The sequence below is a fragment of the Parasteatoda tepidariorum genome, chromosome 3, assembly GCF_982258835.1.
Source record: "Parasteatoda tepidariorum strain Cologne lab strain chromosome 3, Ptep-v5.0, whole genome shotgun sequence".
Taxonomy (NCBI): domain Eukaryota; kingdom Metazoa; phylum Arthropoda; class Arachnida; order Araneae; family Theridiidae; genus Parasteatoda; species Parasteatoda tepidariorum.
In genome coordinates this window covers 35,322,179-35,334,367 of record NC_141757.1, presented here as the reverse complement: position 1 = coordinate 35,334,367, position 12,189 = coordinate 35,322,179, and the positions used below count along the sequence as shown (strand labels likewise).

The following is a 12,189-nucleotide window of genomic DNA, read 5'->3' as shown; positions in this document are numbered from 1 at the left end:
ATATATATATATATTTATATATATATATTTATATATATATATATATTTATATATATATATATATATATATATATATATATTTATATTTATATATATATATATATATTTATATTTATATATATATATATACATATATATATATATATATATATATATATATATATATATATATATATATTTATATATATATATATATATATATTTATATATTTATATATATATATATATATATATATATATATTTATATATATATATATATATATATATATATATTTATATATATATATATATATATATATATATATATATTTATATATTTATATATATATATATATATTTATATTTATATGTATATATATATATATATATATATATATATATATATATATATATATATATATATATATATATATATATATATATATATATATATATATATATATATATATATATACATACATGAAGGAGAGATAGTTTGTTATTTTTGTAATTTTATTTTTCTTATGCAGTTACTTCTATTTAGTATGAATGTTTTCTTCCATGGCAAACAGTTATTATATCTCATATTTTTTGCATTATTTTATTCATTATTTTATTAATTTGGAATTATTTTTGAATTATGTTCATTTTATTATTTCATACCCTGGTTATTATTGCATAGAAGTTAAATGTCACGTTTCTAATTACCAAGCCTATGAAAGGTATTGTTCAATGGTAATTGTTGAACATTAAATGTCAATATTTATTACCTCGTAGTCAATATAATTATTGGTTAAAAATTAATTTGAAAAGGTAAAATTAAAAAGTAAATATCTAATTTTTTGTAATGACTTTTAATGGCATTTTGCTACATTGTAAAAAGAAAATTATTACTGTGATTATTGTAATATGTTGTTCTTTAAAACTCTTTTTGTGACATTTTGATTTCAGGGTGCGAGAGCATGTTTCCTTCGTGACATACCTTTCTCAGCCATCTATTTCCCGGTGTATGCTCATACAAAACTTAAATTTGCTGATGCTGACGGCCATAACGGAGCCGGTTCTTTACTGTTATCTGCTTGCATAGCTGGTAACTGAACTTTGTTTGTTTTAATCTTAAATTAATCTTTTTTACTCACATCTTAACTTAGACATCTGTCTTTTTTCTTTTTATTTAAACTAATAACTTTTAATGAAAGGTAAACACAGCTTATCAAGTTTTTAAAATCAATAAGGAGTTTTAAGATTTTCACAGATAACAAGGAAAATCTAAAATTGTCCAGAAATTTTATTTTCCTTAAAACAATGTATTGAATATTGCTAATATGAATATTTGAAATCGGATCCTCTGATATGAGGTGAAAATTTACAGTTACAATAATTATATTCCGAGTAATAGGCATTTGAAAAAGAAAAATTACTCATTCAAGGGAATAATAACTTATACAAAAAATTACTTAATTCTGATAAAGTAATTACAATCATACTAAGGAAAATAATTTTTCAATAATTTTATTTTAAAAAATTTCATAAAGTAAATGTTAGCCTCAAAAAAAATAATTTTTTTTTCTTCAAAATTTTAAAGAATATATTAATCAAAATGACTGTAACATAATTACAACTTTTACTTGAAGGTGTCCCAGCTGCCTACTTAGTAACGCCGGCAGATGTCATAAAGACTCGACTGCAGGTTGCAGCACGTGAAGGACAGACAACCTACACAGGCGTCCTAGATGCATGTAGGAAGATATGGAAGGAGGAAGGTGGAGCAGCATTTTGGAAAGGAGGACCTGGTATTCATTAAATATTTTTCCATTTAACTTCAAGGCTTAAATCTTTTAAAAATAAAATAAAAACCCTTTTTGTTCTCATAATCATTCCATTCTGACAATCATATTTTTTACTTACAACTGCATTAGAATAAAAACAATACCCTAGGTAGGTTTGGGTATAAGATACCCCTTTGTAAGTATATGTTAAACTGTTTCATTAAAAAAGAAAAAAGTATTTCAACGTATCTACAGTAATTATTTATGTGTACTGTTAGCACATCATACAGTTAGCATCTACCATATTACTTTTTTTATAAAAATGTCAAGCAGAATATTCACTGTGTTTTCATTTCAAGGTTATTGAAACTTTATTTTAAAATTATTTGAATTCTGAATTTTTGAACTTAATTACATATTTAAATAAAATATTGGTATGAATGAATATTAATAAAATGATACTAATCATTTTATAAAAGTCTTCTGAATGTTTCTTGTCACAAATTTATGAGACGGTTCCACACATTTGCTGAATTAAAAAAGGTGATACAAACTGATAAAAGTATATTATTTTGGCCATTTTTGTGCCAAAATCAAAAATTCGACTTTTTACAAAATTTTTTTTTAAAATGAATGTTAATTCATTTTACAAGAGTGTTTCATTTTTTGATATACGTGGTGTCACACTGTCAAGCTTACAAGCCCAAGGATCTACTTTTCCTTCTACATTATTGAATAGCATGTGATTTTTCTGCTATTTCACGAATCTCAAGATTGTTGATATGCGGATTTTCAAGAATCAAAAGTTTATTTTCCGACAAACTTTTCTCAAGACTTCTGATAATCTAAAATTTTGATTTTGTAACTTTTGCAAAATCATGTTAACGAGACATTGTATGATAGATCCCAAAATATGAGCTGTTGAGTACTTAATTAATTAAATTATACTAGAAATTTCATTTGCAACCAAAGTTATTCTGAAAGTAAAAATTGTATTATTTTCAGGTTGCAAAATGTTGGTAGCCAGTAAAAATATTGGCAACTCCCCTGTTTCTGTTTTTTTTTCTTCTGCCAAATTGGAAATTTTGTTGATTACATCCATGCATAAAAATCAGATACTTACATATGGAATGCTTATTACAAATGAATGAAATACTAATTACTACATAATAAAATGATATAAAGTTTTTTGAAAGAAATTTCAAAATAATAATCTGTCTAATTTCGAAGTACAAAGTGTTATGTTTTTATAATTGATTATGTATATATTCTGAGAATTAGCAATTTTGCATAAAAAGGTACATTGTAGCAGTTTTTTTTCACAACTTTATAAACTATAAAAAAATTTCTGTAAACCCACGATTTTTAATATGGTATGTTACTAGTGAGGTTTGAATGGCACATTTGGATTAAAACGTTTTGTTACACAGATTTTCCAATTTACTTTGGGAATTCGCACTGTAATTCAAATATTTTTTCAGTGGTTATACTTATGGCTTTTCATATAATTTTTAAAATCACAATATGAGTAATTACTTACTGATTTTTTACCACGTTCGCTCAAGTTTGCATTGATTTCATCATAAATCCATGTGATTTGCGATCGTAATTCCATAATTATTGATTTTAACATGATTTTTGGAATTCCTATTTTATTTAATAATATTACAAAACTTGCAATCAGAAATTCGTAGAATTCACTGAAGTGCAAAGATAAAGAAAATTAAGATTTGTTTAAGATAATTGAATACACAGGCGATAATGGGAAAATGATTATGGTCATGTTAAATTCATCAAATTAACATGGGAATTTAATGGGAAAATGATTACGTTCGCTCAAGTTTGCATTGATTTCATCATAAATCCATGTGATTTGCGATCGTAATTCCATAATTATGGATTTTAACATGATTTTTGGAATTCCTATTTTATTTAATAATATTACAAAACTTGCAATCAGAAATTCGTAGAATTCACTGAAGTGCAAAGATAAAGAAAATTAAGATTTGTTTAAGATAATTGAATACACAGGCGATAATGGGAAAATGATTATGGTCATGTTAAATTCTCAGACTGATTTTTTACATAAATATTGAACTAAGTAAGAATAGATCGTCAGATCATAATTAAAAAATATCAGATCATAATTAAAAGGCTAAAAATATAGTTGTCACTTTAAAATTTATTGGTTGCAGATGGAGAGCATATTTCCCAAGCCCTGGTTATTCTTCTCGGCTATGTTTTGTTAATGTGTTGTTTGCCCTTTTTAAAATAGTCTGATACACATATATGAGTGTAGTACTGTCCCAAAAAATGATCTGATTTTTTAGAAGAATGTTTTCCTACCTTAGTCTGGAACTTTACCTGGCCAAATAGTGGGCCTGTTAATGTTCCAACCCTATAGCATTCATTTTTGTACACATAGATTTCATGTTTGCTTTTATTAAGTATGACCAAATTTGCAAAATATTGTTTTTCTGTTTTTTTCAGCTCGAGTGTTTAGGTCGGCTCCTCAGTTTGGTTTTACTCTTCTAACTTATGAAATTTTGCAACGCATGTTTTACGTTGACTTCGGTGGAAGGTAAAACTCTTTATTCCTTTTTTTTCTCCAGCTTTTACTTGTGTTTTTTTCATATCAGTTATTTTTTAAATTAATAAAATTTAGTTCATCAGTAGTGTAGGAAAAACATGTGTATAAAAAATTTAGTTATTAACGAATGTGAACGTAAAATTTGATGTTTATACAATATAAAAATATAATCTAGTCTTTAATTATATTATTATATGTAAGTAATATAAGTAATAATTTTATATGACTTTTACTTCTTTATGAACATTTTAATTCTGCTATTATCATATACAAGGTCTAATCAGAAGTCAGGTATAACAGCTCATTTTTTTCCTTCATATTTGAAAGGATGTCTGAAATAAGAGTTTATTTATTGAATTAATATATATATATATATATATATATATATATATATATATATATATATATATATATATATATATATATATATATATATATATATATAATATGCTATTTCTTATGTTTTTTTCTATGTCTATTGGCTTTAAAATTCTACAAATTACTTTATATATATATATAAATAATGCTAAAAATTTAACCATTTAATAGTATTTCAGGAAGGAAAATTTATTATGAAAATTGATTATTTTTTACGAGTGCTTCATTATAAAATAAAGAAACTAAAAATCTTGATGTGCTAAAGCACATGTTAAGATTTTTTTCTGTCTGAACCATCTGTAGTGTATTTATTCAGTGAGTTCAATATTTTATTAAAGTGAACTGTAACTATAGGATTAATTTTTAAATAATATGATGGTTATTATTTGAATGCATGCAGCAAAACGGCTTCATCAGAGGAATCAGGAAGCCAACAGTTAAGTTTAGAATACATGTTTATTTATATTCACCACTTTTATATATATTGCTTTCCCACTTTTTTTTTCTTCAATTTTCTTACAACCTCATTCAATTTCTTATAGGATCCATAAGTTTAGTAAAAGTTGGAATAATTCATGCTTTATAAAATTTATGCTACAAATGCTTCTGAGAAACGCATGTTATTTTGTGTGAATTTTTTTTATTATTTATTTCAGTATACATTTAGACATAAAAATTAATGATCAGTTTAGCACCTTCATGTTTGTCATCTACTCTATTCTAATGTGTTTCATTTTCCCTACATTATTAATATTTTCTTTTATTTGAAACCTATGTAAATTTTTATTTTGTTTTTTTAAAAATATATAAGTTATGCATCTCTATTGAATAACTTGTCTTGATTTGTACAATTTATCAATGCTTTGCATGAACTTCAAAGTTCCTAATCTATTAGTTTATGAAATATTCTAGTTTTGTTTATCAAGTGACAGAATATTTGTTAAAACAGGAGAGATTTTATTTTCAAACAATATGACACAGCATTCCAGAGTCTTATAATTGGTGTTGTCAGCAGGAAAAGAGATTGAAATTTTCAAAATATATGCAAAAAATTTCGTGGGTACATGTTAATTTTTTTATTCAATTGAGCAGAATTTTCATACAAAATATTAAAATTAAGTTAATCTTGCTCATATTTTGTCATTCTTTGCTTAACATAATTTCTATACTTCTAAAAGGTTCTTTTAACTTCTGTAAGTACTGAAAAACATCAAATTACTCAGGAGTGTATAAAATAACTTTCTCTCTTCAATTTCCAAAAACTGTATGCAGATTTTAATTTTTTTCAAATTCAACTTTTTTATTCATCAAATTCTTAATTTTAAGAATTCAGAAAAATTTAAGTGTGTACTATTCTAACCTAACAAAATGTTCATTTTTCAGTCCTCTCTCAATCTCAATATTATGAATTTTAACAATTAATCTTCTTAGATTTAAATGAATTACGATATTTGTTTATTTTTAAATTTAATGCCAACCATGCTATTTGCTCATCATTGACATTTGGAGCAGCAAGGCAGTTGTCATTGGTCAAGCAAAAGGAACATAGCCAAAAAAGGCACAATTGAACCAAATTTCAAATGCTAAGAGCAAGAATGAACATATTTAATCGTAAATGAAATAAGCTGAAATTTTATAGTTTTTGAGTGGGTCACTTTTTAGAACTGGTACACAAGATAACTTTGAAGTTGAAAAGTCGTGTTTCGAAAAAAGTCTAACTGCTAAAAATAAAAATAAAATTGAATAAATATGTGTAATATTTGAATTACTGCACGCAGGTAAGCTTTCTGATGAAACTAAATTGGACTATTCTTCTCTAATTTACCTATCGTTTTTAAAAATCTTGGAATTTTTGTTGTTCTTGATGTTTTAGAAAATTAAGAAAAATATCTGGGATGCTTTTAATTTTAAAATGCAAAATGTTGGTTTTAGGGGGAACTTGAGAATGTGGAATAAAATCCTTTTTAGATGCATTTAGAAAAATTGAAAAAGTCTTCTGGTTTTAATATTTCTTACAATAAATAATTTTAGACATGTTATTTTTATTTGTTTTTGCATGGTGTATTTTAAATAGGAGCCTATATTTCAGTGTAAGGATGAAAAAAAAGTCACACATTGTTTAATTTTCTCCCTGTTCTTTAAAATACATTAGGGAACTTATCATTAGATAGACAAATTTCTCAGACTGCGTAAGAAGATGTTTTTTTGAGATAAACATTTATTATTTATTTATTTTCTTTTTATAATAACAATTATTTTTTCTTTTTATAATAAAAATTTAATTTGAAGTTCATTAGTCTTCAAAAGTATTGAATTTCTCCAGTTATGTTCTCATCAGTTAGTCGTTTAGCATTTAGCAACATCCTCGTATATTTAGCACTGCTAGTATATAATTAGTATATTCAGCAACATCCTCGATTTCATAAATTCTATCAGATTTCTTTTGATACCACCAGTATTATTCCTTATTGATTCTTTTGAGTTATAATTTCTTAGTGATGGTCAGTTCTCACTTTGGTAAGTTTAAGTGAATCGTGAAAGATATGGAATTATACCTGGTGGAATTAAAAAAATATTGAACACTTTAAAAATAGGATCCTGTTATCATTTTGGTTATATTTCATGTGGTTCTGGAAGTAACTGTCCCTAACTTTTTTTATTTTCTGCTTTTTCCTTGCAGGAGGCCAACGGGCTCACAGACTAAAGTGACGACGGGAGAGACGCAACGATCCCTGAATCCAGATCACATTGGTGGTTATCGCTTAGCCAATGCCACATTCAGCGGCATGGAAACCAAATTTGGTCTTTTCCTCCCTAAGTTTAGGACACCTCAACAGCTGGCTTGAAAATATTTTTTTAATTAAGCAATTTTTTTTAGTATTTTTTTAAAAAAAATGACAATTGTAGCTCATAGGACTTTAAAAAAACGAATTCTGCAAAAGGAATATTTCTAAAATATTTATAGTGCATTAGAAGAATGAGATTTAGATTTAATTTACAACTTTTGGGGACTTCTTGTAATCAATCGAAAGCCATGTTGCAAAACTCCTTTCAGCTTCCAGATTTCTGCTCTAGCCTTATAATATGTAGAACACATGGCTGATGGATTTTACGAAGAATCTTTTTTTTTATTTTATACCCGCTGTTTCCACTAGCCAAGCTAACTTCTATATGCTTCTTCAAACATAGTGTACATAAATTTATTTTTTGACTAGTGTAATTATGTTAAGGAAATAATTCCCATTGTGAATAGTGTTAAACATTTGCACCATTACTCTCCCGATGGATTGTTGTTATTTCTATGAATGGTGCAATAATTGTTAGTTATAAAAAATGCAATGAAGGGGTGTGTGTGTGTGAGGGAGTGTTCTGTTGTGTATCACCCCTGCAATTGATTGTTTGCTCAAACATTAAGAAATTTAGTTTTGATATCAATAAATTTAGACAAATCTGCAGCTTGAACAAATTTATAGCAATTAAAATCCACATTGGTTTAAATTTTCTCTTCTAAAAAGCTTAAACCTCTTTCAGTTATTTCAATTTAGACAAGTTCTAAAAATTAAGGCTAGTCTGCCAAAGAATGCTTTATGTATTTTTCTTCACTGTCGTAAAAATAATTTTGAAATGCTGATTTTTGTTTAAAATTTCGATGTTTTTCTCTAAAAGGAAAACGAAGAATGAAAGAACTTGGTTGTTATAATATATTCTATTAAACTGCTTTTTTACATTTGATTCATTTAAAATGTGTGCCTTTTAATGAATTTATGTTATCTTCTAAATAATTTCACTACCTTTAATCTAATAATAGCTGTCAGGTAAATTCCAGCTTCAGAATTCCAAAACAGCACAAATCTATTTTTTTTTACCTCATAGTATTACTACTTATACATATACTTTATTAAATACAGGTTTCCTTTAGGCTACTTATTTTTTTTTTTATCTTTTTGTATTTTAATATATTTTTTTCATCAGCACTTAAATTTCTTAAAATGTTCCATTTTTTTGTTTGCCCCTTAAATATTTTCTTGTGAACTGTTTGGTTTTTAAAGTGTTTTGTTTTATAGTCCTGTAGGAAAAGTATTATCTGTTATCATAAAATTGTCGAGACTAAAAATTCTTCTTTACACTGTCTTCAGACTTAAGATCATGATATTTAAATGTATTTTGATATATTGTAAAAATAATGTACAGAATTTTTTTTTAATGATTTCAGTAGTTGAAATTAATCGTTGAAATTGTAATTTCTTACACGTTTTCTATAGATGGACAACACATCTTACTAAAATTTAAATTATTTGTTTATTGTTAAGAGGTTCATTTATAAAAAATTAAAAGTATCAGAGAAGATGAATTTTTTTTCATAATGATACTTTTTCAATGTTATAAATCTACTAATTTATTCAAACATACAAAAAAACTAAAAATGGGAAAAAATGAATTAAATTAACAAAAAGGAGTAGAACCATCATGTCCCCTTTTCAACTCAATTCTCAATTTTCTCTCTGCTATTTTCTTAGCGCCATTGCAATCTAACTTGATTTTTTTTAGAAAACCGCCTCATTTAAATATAAAGTCTAAAAAATTTGTTTTTCTGCTCATTAAAAAATTCTTTCGTAAACAGTGATTTTCCTATTGTGAGGAAGCTGGCACTGTTGTTAAGCATAAACAGAGACTCGACTGGTTTTTCCCTCATTGTCAACATTATTTTCACTCAATAAGTAAACCTTCAAAATTTTCGCACATAAAAGGTTTTATTTTATATGAAATTTCTATTATAATAACACTTCTTAGCAAATTTCGGGTTATTAAATGTGTGTACTTAATTAATCTTAAGGTGCAGAAATTTATGAAAAAATCAAATCGTGTAACACTTTCTAGTTATATAAATGTGATGTAAATCATTGTTTCTAAGTCGCCGGTACATGGATGAATATTTTATTAATATAAATTTTATTTATAATTAGATAGATTTAAGGTTCAAAGTTTTTGTTAATTTTTTTTAATTGTAGAGAGTATGTGAATGACTGGTCAAAAAATTGTTTTCAAAATCAAAAAAGTTGTCAAAAAAGTGCCACGATTTTGTATTTGTTTATATTATGCCAACTGACCAAATTACTAACCTTACCAGTATGCAATAAAACACTGAAATATTTTACAAGTTCTTGAAGCTAATCTGGTTAAAGAACATTGCTATAAATAGCACTCTGCGATACAACCACATTGCATCATCCATCTACATCTTGAAAATGTGGAGTCTTAAACTCCACTTAGCCAACAATTAGCTGTTATAGAAGTGCTTTACTTTTTTTTAATATATGAAATAGTTAATTTTTTTAAACAGATTATAGCATAGTATTCTTGATACCAGTAAAAATAACATTTTTAAAGAAAAAAATTAAAAATGATGAAATACTCTGAATCTTCTAATGTTAAGGAAAGCATGCAACGCTAAATATCAATTTAATTTGATAAACAAGAACATTTTTTAAGTCATTTTATTGTTACTTTAGCTAGGAAAGTAAAGTATGAAAAAATTCAATCTAAAACAATTTTTCAATTATCTTAAAAAGGTTGCTTGATATGATATTATTGAAAGCAATTTCATATTCTACCTACGTAAAGAAATTGTACTAAGTTCTGAACTTCAAACCAGATGCAAAATAGCTGTTGAGTAGATATCATTTATGCATGAGCATGTATTAAAAAAACCCTCTTTCAAATAATAAAGTAAAAATTATCAGATTCAAACATTTGCACACTATTATGCTTTAGCATTTAGTGATTATACTTATTTATTGAATTCAAATAATTAAATTATCCTTTTATAAATACACAAGTGTTTTTTTTTTTTGAAAATTATTTAGTTGTGAATGAATGTAATTTTCGGTAGTCAAATATTGAAAACATATTTGACAGCATATTAGTCAATTGGTAAAATAATCCTTATTCCGCCATTTGATCAATCAGATAATTATATTCGTCATTCTGATGCACAAAATAATTCAGCTAAAATCATTGTTCAGTGCATCCCTTGAATAAATGTGTTTGATTTTATTATAAAAAATTGTGCCATGCAGAGAAAAATGTGATAGTTAGATTTATTTAAAACTATTTAGTTCAAAACTTTGCTAGATAGATTTGTGCAGTTTCGGAATTCAACTACTGAAATAATGCAGAATGTGTTCTCTTTCTTATACAATAAGTATGAAACATATAGTTACCAGATTGTAGAAATTTTAGAGAGTTTTAAAAAATCATTTTTTTAATATATCCAATTATGAGTTGGAGAACTCAACAAGTTGTGTGATTTGTTAATATTTTTTTCTGAAATAAACATTAATAATGAAAAAAGTCTCTTTTTTAAATTGTTTTTAGTTTTAAAGATTTGTAAGTCTTTAAAAATATTTCGCTTTTATATTATTTAAGCCGCTAAAATTGCTAATGAGAAAAAAATCTTTCTTCTAATCAAATTAATTCATCAGTATTTGCTATTGTTGTTTTACTGATGGAATCTTATTTTGTTATGCTTCTTTATTGCTTTAAATGAATTTTTTTTAAAAATCAAAATCATTTATTAATGTCATTAGTTTATTAACTATAGTTCATGAAAAAATCCATTCCTGGTGTTCAGAATAAATATTTAGTTCTTATATTTATAATAAATCAGTCATTTTTCTTTTTAGTTAGCTTATTTTTTGTTTTGTTTTATGTTATTTTGATTTACCTTTTTATTTTTTAGTCCCATTAGGATTGAGTTCTTAAAAAAAGATTTCTTTTAAATTCTAATCATAATAAATAATAGGTATAGAATTTTCTTTATTTAGTTCATATATAAGTAATTTTTAGAATTTTGTATTTAATTTAGATTAGTGTGAATGCAACAGTTTATCTGCATTCACAATAAAATGAGAAAGTTGTGTATAATAAAATTTGAATTATTTTAAAAAAAGTATAATGAATTATTCACATTCTGAATTCTTTTGTTTATGATTCATTCCCACAAATTCTTTAAAAAAAATTCTTTAATATTTCTTAATGTATAAAACTGTTTTTAAGGCTCTAAGTGCTTATTTTTCATTTTTAGACTTACTTTTTTAGGCTCTCAGGTTGTTCATTAATATGTTCTTATTTTTGGCATCTTACAGAAGAATTATTTTTAGTAGTTGTGTATGATATTTGTCGATGTTATAAGCTCTTCTTTTTGTTTTTTTCATTTGTTGTAAGTCCAATTAAAACTGTAAAATTTTAATGATGTAGCATAAATCAACCAATTCTGTAATGCCTTTTAAATGAATGATTTAAAACTATTTTATTTGTAATTTTGCTTACTTAGTTGTGATCTGTGAGTTTTTTTTTGTTGAGCTTTTTATTTAATTGAAAACTTTTGTTCAGATTGATTGTTTCATTCAGGTATTCTATTTCAATGCTGAAAAAGAGAAAAAAAAATTAAAACTATCTTTAATTATCATATT

The 12,189-nt window shown here is 25.2% G+C and overlaps 1 protein-coding gene across 3 annotated transcripts in view; it reads left to right on the top strand.

Moving 5' to 3' along the window:
- The window catches only part of aralar1 (calcium-binding mitochondrial carrier protein aralar1), a 35,247-nt gene extending 26,106 nt beyond the window's left edge, over positions 1 to 9,141 (top strand). For 2 of the 3 annotated variants that reach the window (XM_087159047.1, XM_087159046.1), the window contains 4 exons: positions 932 to 1,070; positions 1,615 to 1,773; positions 4,240 to 4,330; positions 7,398 to 9,141. In XM_087159047.1, coding sequence (XP_087015173.1) covers positions 932 to 1,070; positions 1,615 to 1,773; positions 4,240 to 4,330; positions 7,398 to 7,563 — 555 coding nt within the window. In that variant the 3' untranslated portion in view covers positions 7,564 to 9,141. Of the gene's footprint in view, positions 1 to 931; positions 1,071 to 1,614; positions 1,774 to 4,239; positions 4,331 to 7,397 lie in introns of those variants that run through there. The other variant, XR_006224861.3, reaches the window with a different exon arrangement.
- Positions 9,142 to 12,189: the final 3,048 nt, after the last annotated feature.